Below are 20,624 nucleotides of genomic sequence, written 5' to 3'. Positions count from 1 at the left end.
CCCAGGTTGAGGATAACGCCGAGGGGAGTCGCTGAAGACGCGGGCCAAAAGACGGCGGAGCCTGGTGGGCGTTCACGCCGGACTAACAAAGACAGCCGGGGGCGCTTCTCCAGCCACGCAACCTGCGGGGGCCGAAGGGTTAACCGCGCGCGCTACTCCCGCGCGCATCCCGGCCCCCACTCCCGCGGTCGCTAGGAGACGCCGGAAGTGGGGGAGGGGCGGGCGGCGCGACCAAGGGTGGGAATCTTTTTCGGGCTCCCGGAGGCGGAGGGAGGCGAACGCGCGTGCGCGCGCCGTGCCGGCCGTCGCCGCGGTGACTGTCCTCAGAGTCCGTCGGCTCGCGCCCCGCCCCCGTTCCTGCTGCCCCCTCCCCTGTCGCTGGCGGGGAGTGTTTCTCGCTCCTCCCGGTTGCTGCCGCCGTCGCCGCCGCTCCTCCTCTCCCGGTCTTGGGTTTCCCTGGCGCTGCTGCCGCCACTGCCTCTGCGGTCTGTATGAGGAGGAGGAGGATGTGAAGATGGCGGAGCTGCAGATGCTGCTGGAGGAGGAAATCCCGGGGGGCCGCCGGGCCCTCTTCGACAGTTACACGAATCTGGAACGGGTGGCCGATTACTGCGAGAACAACTACATCCAGGTGCGACGCATCTCCCGGCCTGGGCGCGTCGGGCCTCGGGGTGGTGAGGGCGCGTGGGGGACCCCCGGCAGGGGGCCGCGCGCCTGGGGGCGTAGGGCGCGCGGGGTCGAGGCCGCGGCGGGGGTACAGTCCAGCTGACCCCCATGTAGTGGGGGAGGAGCATGGTGGGAGCTGGGGTTGGGGAATGGGTGAGAATTCTCCGATTGGAGGAAATTGTAGCTTTAAAACATTTAAAAAAGCCATGAATCAGCCCTCGGTGCGGGTGTGTGTGTGTGTGTGTGTGTGTGTGTGTGTGTGGTCACCCCCGCCTCCTCGCTTCTTCCCTCGGCCGCCTCCGCACTCGGTGCTAGTCAATTTTCGGGATGGCGGAGGAGGCGGAGAGTGACATTTTCTATTTGACAGAATCTTGCTCCCCCATATGGCAAGGGTGTGGGGGGATTGATGGGTCACCCCCGTCCCCCAAGCTCTGGAGGATTTTTAAGGGGTTATATTGCTGCAAAGTAAACTGTCTCAGCTTTCTATTCATTTGAATGCATCAAAGGATCGGTTTTTGTTTTTTTGCTTGTTTTTAGGTTCTAACTGGGGATACAGTATAAGAGTAGCTGTCCCTTGTTGGAAGTTAATGCCATTTTTCTCCCTATAGAGAATGAGAAGCTGCATGATAATGAACTCTTCCGTCCCGCCACCTCCCTTCAATCCCATTAGAATAGGTAATTTGCCTTTGGGGAAAAATTTGGGGATTATTTTTCATAGAGAATTAGGAAATGATCCTCATGGTTTAGTTTCTCCTGTGATGATTGGTTTGGCACAGGGACTCAGTGGTAGCGCTATATGTATGTGTATGGAGGCGGGGGATATTGGGTGAGATGAAATCCAGCTGCTCCTGGAAGAAGCAAAAGATTCTGTGGATTAAAAAAAATTTCTCTGTAAAAATTATTTGAAAGGATAGTTTAAAACGCACAGTTTGCAAAGTCAGTATCTTTTGTTTTCTTTATAGCTTATTCTGAATCACAGGTTCTACCTCCATTTTTTCCCTTCCCATTTAAATTCTCTTGGGATGAAGGTGGAAATGGAAGAAATACGTTAAATTGTTCCTTCACTATGGTCTTTTTTTCCTGTTCCCACCTCCATCTCTCCAGGCATCCTTCTTAACATCAGCTGTGTTGGGAAGCATTCTCAAGTCTTGGTTTAAACCAAAAAAAATAGGTGTTAAAATTTACAGGTTCATAAATTTTGTAAGGACCACATGGTTGATCAAGGATAGTATTGTGAGATTTTGCTTGATTAGACATATCCTGAACTCTGTATTTTCTTGTAGGGAATGTTTGATTGGAGAATAAATCAGACATAACCCAAGGCTTTTCCCTCCAAAGAGGCAGTTGAAAGTATGGCTAGTAGGCAAAGAAAGAATGTGACTTGGGTCAAAGATTCATACAAAAAGTACAATTGTCCATATTCATAGGGTGCTTTGCTGATACTGAGTGTGGTAGGAGAGATTCAAAGGTTAAGATGCTCAATTTTTCACTAAATACATTTGAAAGTCTTCTGTAGCCTGGCACTGTGTCAAGTGTTGATGATTCATACCTAGTGTCCACAGAATCTCATAGTGTAGTTAGTAGGAGAGGCTGATCTGTGAGCAAATGAATACCATGTAGTGTGTCAGTTTATACTCTTAATGGGCTGCAGGTGGGAAGAAGGAAGAAGCTATGCTGTCCTCACTCTGGGAATTCACAGTCTCCAGGAGAGGCAAATTAAAAGGACTGAAGTTGTAATTACAATCCGTTGTGCAACATATTATGAGAAAGAGTTACAGGTCAGAAGAGAAATTGAGGGTGGAAAACTGATTGGGTTGCGGTTATCACCACTAAATTAAAAAAAAAAAAAAAAGAAAAACAGATCTCTCTCTCTTTGGAAGATAATTTTTATTGTAATTTGAAGGTATAGTTCCTCTTATATTACAGTTGTTACATAAAGGTAAAAGTACCTGAATTAATAAAGCTGAGAGAGTAAAGGGATCAACAACTGTCATCTTTTTATATATTTTATACATTTATTCCAGTTCAAGAGAGGAGAATGTTACTGCCATCATTTGCCTTAGCAATGGGACTCAGAGTTTAATGGGATGGTATTTTAAAATTCAAAGTATAAATACTGGTTAATAGAAATGGACTTGGGTTTTAAAATATCTTATTTCTTCAACTTAGCATCTAAAATAAACTTTACACTTTTACCTCTTAGATTATCATCTGTGTTAAGATCCAGTGGGTATATTGTTGGGGATCTCTCCCCAGGTGACAACTCTTACATGATTTGTTTGTGGTAAAGTTGATAAATAGAAGATGGTGATAGTGGATTTCTGCTGACCCAGCTGCTCATTTGCCTGGCTCTTCTTGGTGACCAGCAAACTGACCAGCAGGAGTTTCGATGCTGCCTGTAACCCTGCAATAGATGAAAGTCATTTGGTGGGATCGGTGATCAAATGGTCAATTTAGTCTTATTATAGCATCATGACTTAACCATTAGCTCAAGTTAACTCACCCAACACTCATTTTATTTTGTGGAAATATAATTTTTGCTTGTAAAGCAGAAAAAAGGCAAATCTACTGATCATAAGTAACAAATGATAAGGTTCTTTGCTCAGTGTCCTTAAATAGCTGGTTTTATGCATGGGAATATAAAAAAATAAGGTAAATAAGAATATTCTAAATGTGGATTATATTTAGTGTGAAGATTGAACAAAGGAAGGAAAATGGTGTGCTGTCCTTCCAAAAACAAACATACTGTGTTTAAATTATTTCTATCATGAAAATGTCCTTCAGAAATGTTATCTATTGGCATTAGGAGTGATCAGATATTACCTGTATTAACACACACACACACACAATCTACAGGTACAGCAGAGTTGTAAGTAGTAGTTTTCCAGGTTAATAATGCAGTTAACATTAGAAATTTAAAAATCATCTTTAGTAAAAAGTTAGATAATTCTGTTTTATTTCAACCTCTAGAAAAAGTGATAGTCAAAATATTTTTTCTAAAATGTGATGATAAAAAGTTATAACTACAGTTTCCTGTTTCCCCGATTTTCTTTCCTGTAAAGAAGATTAAAGTTATTGTTAAGGACTTTTTGGAGATAAATGTAAGACCTGTTTTTTTTTTTCTTCTTCTTCTTCATTTATAAATATAAACATTGATTCCTAATCTAGGAATTGTCTAGAAACTTTAAAACATTTTTGATTAACTTGGAATCTACATATTTACAAATGGAGAATTTTATAATAACATGGGTTGCTTTAATGCTTTGGTGGATGAAATAAGATTATATTTGTTACTTTTCCTAAAGTAAGTCTGAAAAACCAACTTGTTCATATTTATATTTTTCCTTTTCTTAGATAAAAGAAAGTTATTCCTTTTTGTGAGTGTTAATTCACATAAATACATAGTAAAATCCCATTGTCCACTGTTTGGATTAAGAACAAAGTCATCCAGTAAAATGGCTTTGCTCAGAAGAACAGAAATTAAGAATTTACCTTAATGTTTTGATAAATGCTGGAGAGGGTGTAGAGAAGAGGGAACCCTCTTGCACTGCTGGTGGGAATGTAAATCGATACAGCCACTATGGAGAACAGTATGGAGGGTCCTTAAAAAACTAAAAATAGAACTACCATATGACCCAGCAGTCCCACTACTGGGCATATACCCTGAGAAAACCATAATTCAAAAAGAGTCATGTACCACAATGCTTATTGCAGCTCTATTTACAATAGCCAGGCCATGGAAGCAACCTAAGTGTCCATCGACAGATGAATGGATAAAGAAGATGTGGCACATATATACAATGGAATATTACTCAGCCATAAAAAAACGAAATTGAGTTATTTTAGTGAGGTGGGTGGACCTAGAGTCTGTCATACAGAGTGAAGTAAGTCAGAAAGAGAAAAACAAATACTGAATGCTAGCACATAATATATGGAATCTAAAAAAAAAAAAAAAAAAAGGTTCTGAAGAACCTAGGGGCAGGACAGGAATAAAGACACAGACGTAGAGAATGGACTTGAGGACATGGGGAGGGGGAAGGGTAAGCTGGCATGAAGTGAGAGAGTGGCACTGACATATATACACTAACAAATGTAAAATAGCTAGCTAGTGGGAAGCAGCCGCATAGCACAGGGAGATCACCTCGGTTCTTTGACCATCTAGAGGGGTGGTCTAGAGGGGTGGGATAGGGATGGTAGGAGGGCCATGCAAGAGGGAGGGGATATGGGGGTATATGTATACGTATAGCTGATTCACTTTGTTATATAGCAGGAACTAACACAACATTGTAAAGAAATAATACTCCAATAAAGATGTTAAAAAAAAAAGAATTTACCTTAATGTTTTATCTGAAATCTTTCTTTTGAATAATGGGAAAGATGTCATTAATAGCTTTCCTTTTTTCTCATTATCAGCAAGGATACTCTCAGAATTCATTAAAAATTGCAGGAAGGGTTTATAAGGGCATAACAGAATCATGGCTTACTAGTCAGTTTCATTAAAAAGTAGTTACTAAAATGATATAAAGATTGCAAATTCTTAATAAAAACCATTAAAATGCATGCTCATTGTTGAAAAATTATAAATTTTAAAATATTTATATTTAAATATATAAATATTAAGGAAGAAACTTAAAATTGCCTAATCATTTTGAATATACATCTCGTATTTACACTTTTAAATCTTTTTGACATGTACATCTATGTATCATATATTTTAAAAATATTATGTTCATGTTCTATATTACCTTTATACCTTGCTTTAAAAAGAGACTTTTAATGGTGGTAGTCTTTGCTTTTTATGAATGGTCATAGAGTATACAGAAAGGAGGTTTGTATTTATGTGTTTAACTTCTGTTTCTTTTCACAAATAGAATAATGTTAAAAGTACCTAGAATGAAGAAGGAGAAAGTAGAAATTTGAGGACTGATGTTTGCATCCTTCCCTGTAACTTTTGTCTTTTACCTCCACAGAGAGGAGTGAACCATGCAAGTGAACATCAGGCTGAATTAGGGAGGTTGAATTTCCATAGATGGAGGTGATTTAACACATCAGAATTTTTTTTTAATTTTATTTTTTTAATGCAGCAGGTTCTTATTAGTTATCTGTTTTATACATATTAGTGTATAAATGTCAATCCCAATCTCCCAGTTCATGCCACCCCCACCCCCCCACTTTCCCCCCTGGGGTCCATATGTTTGTTCTCTACATCTGTGTCTCCATTTTTGCCTTGCAAACTGGTTCATCTGTACCATTTTTCTAGATTCCACAAATATGCATTAATATACGATATTTGTTTTTCTCTTTCTGACTTAACTTCACTTTGTACGACAGTCTCTAGGTCCATGCACATCTCTACAAATGACCCAATTTCGTTCCTTTTTATGGCTGAGTAATATTCCATTGTATATATGTACCACATCTTCTTTATCCATTCGTCTGTTAATGGGCATTTAGGTTGCTTCCATGACCTGGCTATTGTAAATAGTGCTGCAGTGAACATTGGGGTGCATGTGTCTTTTTGAATTATGGTTTTCTCGGGGTATATGCCCAGTAGTGGGATTGCTGGGTCGTATGGTAGTTCCATTTTCAGTTTTTTAAGGACCCTCCATACTGTTCTCCATAGTGGCTGTATCAATTTACATTCCCACCAACAGTGCAAGAGGGTTCCCTTTTCTCCACACCCTCTCCAGCATTTGTTGTTAGTAGATTTTCTGATGATGCCCATTCTGACTGGTGTGAGGTGATACCTCTTTGTAGTTTTGATTTACATTTCTCTAATAATTAGTGATGTTGAGCATCTTTTCATGTGCCTCTTGCCCATCTGTATGTCTTCTTTGGAGAATTGTCTATTTAGGTCTTCTGCCCATATTTTGGTTGGGTTTTTTTTTTTTTTAATATTGAGCTGCATGAGCTGTTTATATTTTTTGGAGATTAATCCTTTGTCCATTGATTTGTTGGCAAATATTTTCTCCCATTCTGAGGGTTGTCTTTTCATCTTGTTTATGGTTTCTTTTGCTGTGCAAAAGCTTTTAAGTTTCATTAGGTCCCATTTGTTAATTTTTGTTTTTATTTCCATTACTCTAGGAGGTGGATCAAAAAAGATCTTGCTGTGATTTATGTCAAAGAGTCTTCTTCCTATATTTTCCTCTAAGAGTTTTATAGTGTCCAGTCTTACATTTAGATCTTTAATCAATTTTGAGTTTATTTTTGTTTATGGTGTTAGGGAGTATTGTAATTTCATTCTTTTACGCATTGCTGTCCAGTTTTCCGAGCACCACTTATTGAAGAGACTGTCTTTTCTCCATTGTATATCTTTGCCTCCTTTGTCATAGATTAGTTGACCATAGGTGCCTGGGTTTATCTCTGGGCTTTCTCTCCTGTTCCATTGATCTATATTTCTGTTTTTGTGCCAGTACCATATTGTCTTGATTACTGTAGCTTTGTAGCATAGTCTGAAGTCAGGGAGTCTGATTCCTCCAGCTCTGTTTTTTTCCCTCAAGATTGCTTTGGCTATTCAGGGCCTTTTGTGTCTCCATACATATTTTAAGATTTTTTGTCTTAGTTCTGTAAAAAATGTCACTGGTAATTTGATAGGGATTGCACTGAATCTGTAGATTGCTTTGGGTAGTATAGTCATTTTCACAGTGTTGATTCTTCCAGTCCAAGAATATGGTATATCTTTCCATCTGTTTGTGTCATCTTTGATCTCTTTTATCAGTGTCTTATAGTTTTCTGCATACAGGTCCTTTGTCTCCTTAAGTAGGTTTGTTCCTAGGTATTTTATTCTTTTTGTTGCAATGGTGAATGGGATTGTTTCCTTAATTTCTCTTCTGATCTTTCGTTGTTAGTGTATAGGAATGCAAGAGCTTTCTGTGCATTAATTTTGTATCCTGCAACTTTACCAGATTCATTTCTTAGCTCTAGTAGTTTTCTGGTGGCATCTTTAGGATTCTCTATGTATAGTATCATGTCATCTGCAAACAGTGACAGTTTTACTTCTTCTTTTCCAATTTGTATTCCTTTTATTTCTTTTTCTTCTCTGATTGCTGTGGCTAGGACTCCCAAAAGTATGTTTAATAATAGTGGTGAGAGTGGACAACCTTGTCTTGTTCCTGATCTTAGAGGAAATGCTTTCAGTTTTTCACCATTGAGAATGATGTTTGCTGTGGGTTTGTTGTATATGGCCTTTATTCTGTTGAGGTAGTTTCCCTCTATGCCCACTTTCTGGAGAGTTTTAATCATAAATGGCTGTTGAATTTTGTCAAAAGCCTTTTCTGCATCTATTGAGATGATCATATGGTTTTTCTTCTTCAGTTTGTTAATATGGTGTATCACATTGATTGATTTGCGTATATTGAAGAATCCTTGCATCTCTGGGATAAATCCCACTTGATCATGGTGTATGATCCTTTTAATATGTTGTTGGATTCTGTTTGCTAGTATTTTCTTGAGGATTTTTGTATCTATATTCATCAGTGATATTGGTATGTAATTTTGTTTTTTTGTAGTATCTTTGTCCAGTTTTGGTATCAAGGTGATGGTGGCCTCCTACAATGAGTTTGGGAGTGTTCCTTCCTCTGCAGTTTCTTGGAAGAGTTTGAGAAGGATGGGTGTTAGCTCTTCTCTAAATGTTTGTTTGAATTCACCTGTGAAGCCATCTGGTCCTGGACTTTTGTTTGTTGGGAGATTTTTAATCACAGTTTCAATTTCATTACTTGTGATTGGTCTGTTCATATTTTCTGTTTCTTCCTGGTTCAGTCTTGGAAGGTTATACCTTTCTAAGAATTATTCCTTTTTTTCCAGGTTGTCCATTTTATTGGCATAGAGTTGCTTGTAGTAGTCTGTTAGGATGCTTTGTATTATTGCGGTGTCTGTGGTAACTTCTCCTTTTTCATTTCTAATTTTATTGATTTGAGACCTCTCCCTCTTTTTTTTGATGAGTCTGGCTAAAGGGTTGTCGGTTTTGTTTATCTTCTCAAAGAACCAGCTTTTAGTTTTATTGATCTTTGCTATTGTTTTCTTTGTTTATTTCATTTATGTCTGCTCTGATCTTTATGATTTCTTTCCTTCTACTAACTTTGGTTTTTGTTTGTTCTTCTTTCTCTAGTTACTTTAGGTGTAAGGTTAGATTGTTTATATGAGATTTTTCTTGTTTCTTAAGGTAGGATTGTATTGCTAGAAACTTCCCTCTTAGAACTGCTTTTGCTGCATCCCATAGGTTTTTTTGTTTGTTTGTTTTTGTTTTTATAAATTTATTCATTTGTTTTTATTTTTGGCTGTGTTGGGTCTTTGTTGCTGTGTGCAGGCTTTCTCTAGTTGCAGCAAGCGGGGGTCTACTCTTCGTTGTGGTGCGCGGGCTTTTCATTGTCGAGGCTTCTCGTTGCAGAGCATGGGCTCTAGGCATGCAGGCTTCAGTAGTTGTGGCACGCGGGCTCTAGAGCACATGCTCAGTAGTTGTGGCACGTGGGCTTAGCTGCTCTGCGGTGTGTGGGATATTCCCGGGCCAGGGATCGAACTCATATAGCTCTGAAGCTGGTGGAACCATTATAACTCATATAGTTCAGTATTTCCCAAACCAGCATTGTGTAATATGTAAAAATATTTGTTGTAAAGTAGTTACTGCATAATGTGCCCCTTTTGAACCTACAAAGCACAATATCATTTCAAGTGTTCTGGGAAGTCTTGCAGTAAAGAAATCTGTTTAACTTACCTACATGTAGTATTTCACAAAATGTTATTAGTCCTCAAAACTGTTTTTTGGATGCCCAGTAGCTATTAATAAGAACTACAGCACAGTCTGGGAAATGCTGTTGTAGTTAATTTTCTTTTTATAAACTCAGAAGCTTATGCCCATAGAGGTTAAACACTGTTTTGAAGTCATCCATCCCTGGGCTATAGCTTTTGGACTTTAATCTGAATTCATATTCAGAAGTTTTAAGCAGTTACAGTCCAAATGTTTAGCACTTCTTTGCTAGTCTTAAATTTGTCTGTTCCTGCTCTCTTCCCAGCCCCTACTTCCCAAATGGCTGAAAACAAAAGTCTGTTTCTCGCTAATGGAAGGCTGCTTTGAATTTAGGCACCCTCTATGTCTGTGCTGTCTAGTACAGTAGCCATTTGTGGCCATTTAAATTTTTTGAATTGAGATATATTTCACATACTTTATTCACCTATTTAAAGTGTACAGTTTAGTGGGTTTTTAGTGCTTTCACAAGACTGTGCAACCGTCACCACTATCTGATTCCAGAACATATTCATCACTCCAGAAAGAAGCCTGTACCCTTTATCAGTTATTTCCCCATCCCCCTCTCCCTGTGCCTCCTGGAAGCCATTAATCTTTTTGTCTTTATGAATTTGCCTATTCTGGACACTTCATATAAATGGAATCATACAATATATGATTTTTTGCGTCTGCGTTCTTTAATGTTTTCAAGGTTCACTATATTGTAATATGTCAGTGTATCATTTTGTCTTTTTTTAAAATAACAGTTTTATAGAGATATAATTCACATACCATTTAATTACCCATTTAAAGTGTACAATTCAGGAGTTTTTCGTATCTTCACAGATATATGCAATCATAAGTACAGTTAATTTTTAGAACATTTTCATTACCTCAAAAAGAAACCCCATACCACTGAGTTACCACCTCTTATCCTCCCAGCTACCTATATCTAGGCAACTACTAATATACTTTTTGGGTTTTTTTGTCTGTTCTGGACATTTCATAGAAATGGAATCATATGCTATGTGGCCTTTTATATCTAGATTTTTTTTTTACTTAGCATGTTTTCAAGGTTCATCCACGTTGTATTATGCATCAGTGCTTCATTCCTTTTTATAGCTGAATGGCTATACTACATTTTTTTTATCCATTCATCAGTTGATGGATTTTTGAGTTGTTTCCACATTTTGGCTATTATGAATAATGCTACCAGAACATATATTAACATGTAACGTTATAAACATTCATGTATATGTTTTTATGTAGGCATATATTTTTTCTTTCTCTTGGGTATATACCTAAGAATGGAATTGTCGGGTCATATGGCAACTATATTTAACTATTTGTGGAACTGTGAGATTGTTGTCCAAGCTGGTTATACCATTTTACATTCCCACTAGCATTGTACAAGAGTTCTAGTTTCTCCACATCCTCATCAATACTTGTTATTGACTGTCTTTTTGCTTACAGCCGTCTTAGTGGGTGTGACATGGCTTTTTTGTTGTTTTGATACGCATTTTCCTAACAACTAATGATGCTGAGTATCCTTTCACGTGTTTATTGACCATTGGTATATCTTCTTTGGAGAAATGTCTATTCAAATCCTTTGCACATTTAAAAATTGGATTGTTTGTCTTTTCATTTTCTAATTGTAAGAATTCTTCATATATTTTGGATAAAGGTCCCTTATCAGATATATGATTTGCTAATACAGTCACCCACCATCAGCGGGTCCCGCATCTGTGGATTCAACCAACTGTAGATCAAATTGGTAGAACCCGAGGATACGGAATCCGAGGATGCAGAACCCATGGATATTGAGCTTATATAAAATGGATATGCCATTTTATATAAGGGACTTGAACAATGGTGGATTTTGGTATCTGCAGGGAGTCCGGAACCAATCCCCCAAAGATACTGAGGGATGACAGTATTGTCTTCCATCTGTGGGTTTTCTTTTCATTTTCTTGTTGGTGTTCTTTGATGCACAAGTTTTTAATTTTAATGAAGTCCAACATATATATTTTTTCTTTTTCTCTGTGCTTTTGGTATTATATCTAAGAAACTATCACCTAATCCAAGGTCACAAAGATTTACTCCTGTGTTTCCTCCTAGGAGTCATAGTTTTAACTCTTACATTTAGATCTTTGATCTGTTTTGAGTTAATTTTTGATATGTTGTGAGGTAGGGAGTCCATATTTATTCCTTTGCATGTGCATTTATTCATCTCAGCATTGATTGTTGAAAAGATTTTTCTTTCCCCATTGAATTATCTTGGCACCTTTCTTGAAAATTAATTTCCCATAAAGGTATTATTTTGTTTCTGGACTCTCAATTCTAATCCATTTATCCATGTATATCCTTACCCCAGTACCACAGTCTTGATTATTGTACTTTTGTAGTTTTGAAATTTTGATGTATGTGTCCTCCAACTTTGTCCTTTTAAAAAAAAAAAAAACATATATATATATATATTTTTTTTTTTGGCTGTGTCGGGTCTTAGTTGTGGCATGCAGGCTCTTTGTTGCAGCACGCGGGCTTCTTTCTAGTTGTGGCACGCGGGCTCTCTAGTTGTGGTGCGCAGGTTCAGTAGTTGCAGCGCGCAGGCTTAGTTCCTCCACCAGGGATTGGACCCGCGTTCCTTGCATTGGAAGGCGGATTCTTAACCACTGGGCCACAAGGGAAGTCCCCCAACTTTGTTCTTTTTCAAGATTATTTCAGCTACTCTGCATCCCTTGAATTTCCATATGAATTTTTGGATGCCTTGTTAATTTCTGCCAAAAAGGGTGCTGGGATTTTGACTGGTATTGTATTGAATCTGTAGATAAACTTGGGGAGCCATCTTAATTACATTAAGTCTTCTGATCAATGAACATGGGATGGCTTTCCACTTAATTAGTTCTTCTTTAATTTATTTTAATAATGTTTTGTAGTTTTCAGTGTCTAAGTCTTATACTTCTATTTTTAAAATGATTTCTAAGTATTTTATTCTTTTTGATCCTATTGTAAATGGAGTTGATTTCTTAATTTCATTTTTGGATTGTTTATTACTATATATACAATTGATTTTGTATATTGACCTTATATGTTACTGAAATTTAAATTAATTGAAATTCAATTTAAATTTTACTACCTACCTTTCAAGTGCTCGATAGCCACATATGCCTAGTGACTGCCACATTGAATTACACAGATTTGATTATTTCCAACATTATAATTCTAGTCAATGTCTACACCCTCACCCCCCCCCCCCAAAAAAAAAGAGTACCCCCTTTACTTCTGATTTCCCTCTGTCTGGAGACTCTTTCAACTTTTATGTTTCTTCTGATTTTTACCTCCACGTGTCCATGTTCATGTTGCTATTTTTAAAGTTTTAGATAATTCTGCTATGAGAAATGGTGACTTCACTTTCCTATACTTTTTCCCATCTTTTCAACATAACTTTTAGCAGTTTGGATTTATTGTGTCCATTATATCTATGTAAATATTCACAGCGGAATCATACAGTGGACTGGTGATTTTATTTCCTTTCCTAAGCAAATTTTTTCTTCTCCTTGGGGCTAATAATTACCTCACTTCTTCGAAGGCTTAATTACTTATGTATCTATCTCTGTTTCATCTCTAAACTTTCTCCTGGATGTATAAATCTTATCTCAGTATATTAAAGCATATTAGTGATCTATCAGTTGTCAAAAACTGTGAAGGGTCTGAAATTTAACCCTATTTTCGATCTAACAGGCTAGCTAGCCACAGTTTTATGGTTGCTGTGGCAGAAGACATGAGACTCCTGTGTCAGAGACATAAGACTTTATTACTCACAGCAATAACATTAGCAGAGTATCATTATTCCTAAAACCCCTGATTTTCAGTGTGAAAATCCTTATTTTCACTTATTATTATTCCTAAATAATATTCCTAAAATCCCTGATCTTATTCCTAAAACCCCTGATCTCAGTGTGACATGAGGAAGGCCAGGTGATATCTGCACATGCAGTGGGTTGCATTATTGGGAGGAACCCTGAATTTAGGGAACCTGAATCTTTTAAGTAGGTCAGTAAAAATACCTGCCCTTTGCTCCAGAGGGAGATACTCTTTATCTTCTAAAACTGTTTTCTGTACAAACATACTTGAAAAGATAGTCAAGCAAAGGCCATCAGTGCCTCTGCTCACCGCAGTGTACAAAATGCAGAAGAACCATGGAGAATTGTCTCCGAATATCAGTTTTATTTCCTCCCCCAGGAAGCATATTTCTTGGAGCCCTTGGCCGTTCTTCTCCAATATGGATTATATGAATTATTAACCCAGCTGTCATCTCAGAAATTTTCTTTGCCATTGGTCTTTGATTTTCCTTTGTCTCTTTAATGTAGATTCTGTTTTCTGGATTCCATGCTCCTCCTTTCTTGCCTTTCTGTTTTGAGGATGTACATCCTCCAGTGCTTCCTGAGAAAGGGTACATGGAAAGTTAAAAAAAAAAAAGTGTGCTGAAAATCTTATTCAACTTTCACTAGATTGATGGTTTGATTGGTAAAGAATTATAGGTTGGAAATAATTTTCTCTCAGATTGTAAAGACATTCATCTATTTTCTACATTTTCTATTAGCTTTTGGTGTTGCTTTTGAGAAGTCAGGTGCCATTTTGCTTCCTGATTTTTTTTTTTTTTTGTATATGTTTTTTTTTTCTCTCCCTGTCTGGAGGCTTGTAGGATCATTTATTCCTCATGATGATGTTTTTTGCTATTTGTCTTTTTTTTTTTTTTTTTGCGGTACGCGGGCCTCTCACTGTTGCGGCCTCTCCCGTTGCGGAGCACAGCCTCCGGACGCGCAGGCTCAGTGGCCATGGCTCACGGCCCTAGCCGCTCCGCGGCATGTGGGATCCTCCCAGACCAGGGCACGAACCCGTGTCCCCTGCATAGGCAGGCGGACTCTCAACCACTGCGCCACCAGGGAAGCCCCACTATTGGTCTTTTTCCATCAATTGTACTAAGCGTTTGATGAGTACATTTAGTGGAGTCTTATATTCTTTAACTCTGAAAAATTGTATGATGTTTCTGCTGTGTTTTCTCTTTTTGTGTTTTTATTAGTCAGATTTGGACCTCTTGGGTTGAATTTCTAAAATTGTGTTCCCTTTTTTGTGGTTTTATATTCTTTTAAAATGTCTCTTTACTGTTTTTCACAGTGGCTGCACCAATTTACATTCCTCCTAATAGTGTACAAGGATTCCCTTTTCTCCACATCCTTGCCAACATTTGTTATTTGTGGTCTTTTTTTTTTTCTTTTTTTGGATGATGGCCATTCTGACAGGTGTGAGGTGATATCTCATTGCGGTTTTGATTTGCATTTCTGTGAATGATTAATGATGTTGAGCATCTTTGTTTGTTTTTTGGGTTTTTTTGTTTGTTTGTTTTTGTGGTACGGGGGCCTCTCACCGTTGTGGCCTCTCCCGTTGCGGAGCACAGGCTCCGGACGCGCAGGCCCAGCGGCCGTGGCTCACGGGCCCAGCTGCTCCGCAGCATGTGGGATCTTCCTGGACTGGGGCATGAACCCGCGTCCCCTGCATCAGCAGGTGGACTCTCAACCACTGTGCCACCAGGGAAGCCCTGAGCATCTTTTCATGTGTCTGTTGACCATTTGTGTATCTTCTTTGGAAAAATGTTTATTTAGGTCTTCCGCCCATTTTTAATTGGGTTTTTCAATACTGAGTTGTATGAGCTATTCATATATTTTGGATATTAACTCCTTATCAGTCATGTATTTGCAAATATTTTCTCCCATACTTAAACTGTGTTTAAAAAGGCAACTGAGTAGAGGAGAGCATCTTTAATAAGGAAAGTGTTTTAAAACTTTTGTCTGTTTTAAAACAAATTTGTTTTTTTGTTTGTTTGTTTGTTTTTGCTGTACGCGGGCCTCTCACTGTTGTGGCCTCTCCCGTTGCGGAGCACAGGCTCCGGACGCGCAGGCTCAGCGGCCATGGCTCACGGGCCCAGCTGCTCCGCTGCATGTGGGATCTTCCCAGACCGGGGCACGAACCCGTGACCCCTGCATCGGCAGGCGGACTCTCAACCACTGCGCCACCAGGGAAGCCCTTAAAACAAATTTGATGTCAGATTTACGAGACTTATTTTTTTCCTAATCTAAAATAGATACTATTATAAAACTTGTGATCTGTCACTTTTTAGATAAGCGTGCATAGTTGAATCTAAAATGACCTACTTCCAAATTCCAGAAAAGAATCATGGTATTTTATGGCTGAAAACGACGTAATAGTCTAGACTTTCCAATGTAACAAGTAGTAACTGATTTCTTGAGAGTATAAGTGAGTTATTTATGACCTGGTAAGATAGTAGCAGAGCTAGAATAAGAACCCAAATACCCTGTCTTTTCTAATATCCTCATCATTTTCTAGAAAACTCACTTTGGCTTTAGTGATAGGTTTTCCTGAAATAGCCAACCACAATCTCAGCAAATAACTTTATTTTTTGAATCTCGAAAAGATTCGTCTGTGATCTTTTGTCTTATTTCTAAAGTAATCTTCTTTTTCTCTCCACTGATACTTTAGGGGTGGAGGTGAATATCAAGTTTATCTGCCTCAGGTGTTTCCAATTAGCATATACATAGGTTGTCTAGGTAGATGACATAACTATTTTAAAGATGCCGTGTTACTGAGAACTGAAGCCAGTATATATTAAGCTATTAAAAGTAACACTTTAAAGTGTTTTAGGATTCGTTGGCTTCAAGTGACAGAAACTCAATTTGAAAAAACTTTTTTTTAACTTTTCCTCTTGGTGTTTAATACGAAAAGCAAAGCAAAAGGTCCAGATTTTCCTTTTCAAGCATCAGTGAATATCAGCTTAGAATAATGTTCTTTTCCATAATGATGCTCCTTCAGGCAACAGGGAACCTTGCTAACTTGTCAGTTCCAACAATTGGTGTAAGATCATCTTCTGATCATAAGAAACCCGTGAAGCCTTCTATTCCTTCCAGCTGAGTTTGGCGTAGACTTCCTTATTACTGAATAAATTTTTCTCAGTTTTTAAGTCTGTGGCATAGGTTTGCAGGGTCAACAAAACACTGTCCCCAAGAAGCTGTCTCCATGATGTTTTGAGTTTAATGACACTTGTGATTGTCAGGCTGTCCTCTTCCCTTTTATCATCTCCCCATCCACCCTGGTCTTTAAACTCTCTGAACTCCTCAGCAGGCGTGCACCGTACCTTGAGTGTGGTGGTCAGTTCCTCTTCAGTCAGCACCTCCTCCTGCCCAATCACAAGTAACAAAAATGTGAATGTATTAGTTACTAACTAAACCATGTGAAAAAGCAGGAATCGCTGGCATCAAGGACTCAAACTCTCTCATTTCTGTTTCTTTCTACATGTTGGCTTTGTCCTTTCAGATAGGCATACTCCATGTACTGTGAGATAGCCTTACATATGTTTCAGACCTCATACATCTGAGAGAAGAGGAAAGGAAAGTTCTCTCTTCTAGAATCAGTTGGAAAAAATCCAGAGATGTATCTGTATTTCTCTGGAAGAACATCACTGTGGTGTAGAATGAGCAAAAGTATTAGAATTGGCCTAGTGTAGGTCACACCCTGGGTATGAGGTGGAGAGAAGTTTCTTTTCTCTTTTTAATCAAGATGGAAGGAATGTTCCTCAGATAAAAATGCAATCTGCTATGACACGTTAAGTACAATTTTTCAGTCTTTTACATATGTCTTTATAGTTCGCTCAATCCCATATGAACTTATCTTCTAATTCCCAAGCAGATAGATGAATTTTCACTGATTACATTTTCACTTGACTTCCTATGAATGACTTCTTAATTTTATCAGTAAAAGTGTCTCCAGATCACCTTTCGAGATAGAAAACCCTCTTGGGAAGGTTCTTAATAGCAGGCTTACATCATTTATAATTGCTACATGATAACTTACAAATCATAGGGAGCTTTGTTTCTGACCTAAGTTCTTGCCTGTTCTTTTTTCTGGCTCTGTGTGGAGGAGTGGTGTGTGTGGGGATAGGGTGGGCATGGATAGGCATCTACCTATTGATACTTTGGGTCTTTTAAACCTCTACCCACTGAAAAATTTTAGAGAATTCCACCTATAGTTTCTCTCATTTGTAGAGTCTACACAGAGATCCCAAATTCATACCTTGCTTGATCTGAAAGAATTAACCTTTTTCATCTGTTTAGTTAGAACAGTATATAGCTTATATTCTTAATATAGAATATGTAGTATATTTATATATACTGACACTCTATACATATACAGTACATGTACTGGTACATATAGATTTAGGTATTTAGAAATTGAAGCGATTTTACACTTAAGGCACTTGTAAGTTTTCTATTCAGTTGCTATATCTTGTGTTAGGATTTTAAGAAAACTTTAAAATGATTTAAAAATGATTTGTATTGCCATGTAAAGTCATGAATGACAACGGTTCTGATTTGTAAGAAGATAAAGAATGCTTTAAACACAAGGTACAGTTTTGGGTGGAGAGGATTTTTTCACTTAGAGTTTTGAGAAGCTGGAAAGGGGAAGTGGGATATGATGAGGGGAAACAAATTTAGTTGTTTTTAGGTTAGGACAGTTGAGGAGCTGTAAATGTGAGGGGAGAAGAATTAGAACACTGTAGGTGATGGAGGACAGAGATGGTGAGCACAGAGAGGTATGAACAGGCCAAAGCAGCAGTTCAGCCAGAGGAGTATAAAGGAGAATTTAGATACTAGGGATGTGCTGATTCAGAATAACAAGTTGCCTGGGGATCAGTAGAATTGGGTTCATTATGTGGGCTAGGTAAGAAGCAACAGATGATGAGCCCACCATGCAGAAAAGGAAGTTTGCTTGGCAAACCAGAGGCTGGGCCAGTACTTAAGGGCATGACTCCAAGATCAGGATACTTCTGAGTTGAAAATGTTGACCCAACACAGGGATTAAATAGGATCCTTGTTAGTCTCTTTTGCCTCTTGTTGCTGATATCATTTATGAAACCAGGAAGGACCAAAATCAGGGTAATTACTTTCAAGTATGATCTATACTTTGTTATTCAGGAATAATACATTTCTTAGGAGAAGTGTGGCTCAGCATGAGCACCATCTCTAAAGGTGCAGCTGGTGGCTGTCAGTCACCTGGGCTCCCTAAAGCATGGTCTCTCTTTTTTTTTTTTTTTTTTTTTTTTTGCGGTACGCGGGCCTCCCACCGCTGTGGCCTCTCCCGTTGCGGAGCACAGGCTCCGGACGCGCAGGCTCAGCGGCCATGGCTCACGGGCCCAGCCGCTCCGCGGCATGTGGGATCCTCCCGGACCGGGGCACGAACCCGCGTCCCCTGAATCGGCAGGCGGACTCTCAACCACTGTGCCACCAGGGAAGCCCAAGCATGGTCTCTTAAAGGGAGGTCAGAACATGTGTCTCTGTGGCCACCACAGCAACCTTTGCTAACTAATATTTTCCAATCTGTTAGTAAAGTTCCAGAGAAGACTCTTACTGGTGTAACTTGAATCATTGTCCTCTAAATCAGACAGTGTCCAAAGGATTGGTGTACTTTAGGTAAGCTTGGGTCTTGTGTCCATACCTGTGGCATGGATAAGGTGGAGGGAGAATGGGAGTCAACTGCCACGAGCTGAATTTGCCACGTGAATGCGGAATTCTTTAACCAGAAAAAACAGTAATAGATGCTGAAAAAGAAAGAGATAATACTATCTTTAATACTGCTTTCCTGCACTGAGTTATTTTTTGTTTGTTTGTTTGTTTGTTTTGGCCAGGAGACAGTGTAGAAGATGACTGTAAAGGAAAACAGAATGAAAACTCTAAAGCAAACAGAAAGGCAGAGCCTCTTGTGTTTTTGTTTTTGTTTTTTGGCTGCATTTGGTCTTTATTGCTGCACGCAGGCTTTCTCTGGTTGCGGCGAGTGGGGGCTACTCTTGGTTGCAGTGTGCGGGCTTCTCATTGCAGTGACTTGTTGTGGAGCATGGTCTCTAGGCACGTGGGCTTCAGTAGTTGCAGCACACGGGCTCAGAAGTTGCGGCACGCGGGCCCTGGAGTGCATAGGCTTCAATAGTTGAGGTGCGTGGGCTCGGTAGTTGGGGCATGCAGGCTCTCGGGCGGGTGGGCTTCAGTAGTTGTGGCACGCAGGCTCAGTAGTTGTGGCGCACGGGCTTAGTTGCTCCGCAGCATGTGGGTTCTTCCTGGAACAGGGATCAAACCCGTGTCCCCTGCATTGGCAGGTGGATTCTTAACCACTGTGCCACCAGGGAAGTCCCATAAACAGTTTTTAATACTAAATATCTTATGATATAGTTGTGCCAGGTTTATGTAACTCTTTCCCTGTTGTTGGACATTTATATGGTTTCTAATTATTTGTGTAAGAGGATATTAAATGAGACTTTATTTTGTTGTCTTGGTGTTATAGTTCAGGCTCCAAAGTTGAGGGCAATATTTAACAATTACCTCTGTATTTTAATAAAGGCTGTTATGTTACTCGTATAGGACCTGCTGAGAGATGAGACTACTTTTCATCCCCTTATTCTCTGTATATCCATTAATATACATATACATAGGTATATATATCCATTCATTTACATATGTGTATGTAAACGAATAAAGATTTCTTATAAGAGGGTGGTAGAAGTGCTGTGCTTCTCCCTTATATCCACATACATCAGGAGAGGTTTATGAAAATCAGTCATAGAAATTGGGGTTGTCTACTAAAAAGGAGGATTGAGATTTCATCCCCAGTTCGAGGTTTGCTAATCTGTAGAAATGCTTGAGCTGTGCACAGGGAGCGAGATCTGAGTAAATCCTGACTCTAGTGTGAACTGAGCATGATATGGGAGTAGGCATGAAAATTGTTGCCTGACTTTTCCTTTTTTCCTTTTGCTGCGTTGGGTCTTTGTTGCGGTGAGCAGGGGCTACTCTTAGCTGCGGTGCGCGGGCTTCTCACTGCAGTGGCTTCTCTTGTTGTGGAGCACGGGCTCTAGGCGCGCGGGCTTCAGTAGTTGTGGCATGCGGGCTCTAGAGTGCAGGCTCGGTAGTTGTGGCGCACGGGCTTAGTTGCTCCACGGCCTGTGGGATCTTCCCGGACTAGGGCTCGAACCCGTGTCCCCTGCATTGGCAGGTGGATTCTTAACCACTGCGCCACCAGGGAAGCCCTGCCTGACTTTTCTTAAGAAAGTTCTGAAGGTTAAATCCTACTGGAATGGAGCAAAGAGAGGAAGCTGTATTGGGAGGACCTAGTACTTCTAGAG

At 39.3% G+C, this 20,624-nt stretch overlaps 1 protein-coding gene across 48 annotated transcripts in view; it reads left to right on the top strand.

Moving 5' to 3' along the window:
- Positions 1–514: 514 nt before the first annotated feature.
- ABI2 (abl interactor 2) overlaps positions 515–20,624 on the top strand; it is a gene marked incomplete at both ends in the record, with an annotated part of 98,578 nt that continues 78,468 nt past the window's right edge. For all 48 annotated transcript variants that reach the window (XM_079709705.1, XM_079709698.1, XM_079709695.1 and 45 more), the window contains one exon: positions 515–631. In XM_079709705.1, the coding sequence (XP_079565831.1) occupies positions 515–631 (117 nt within the window). The remainder of the gene's footprint in view (positions 632–20,624) is intronic.

This window comes from Hyperoodon ampullatus, assembly GCF_949752795.1.
Source record: "Hyperoodon ampullatus genome assembly, chromosome: 8".
Taxonomy (NCBI): Eukaryota; Metazoa; Chordata; class Mammalia; order Artiodactyla; family Ziphiidae; genus Hyperoodon; species Hyperoodon ampullatus.
This window is presented reverse-complemented; position numbering and strand designations above follow the sequence as displayed.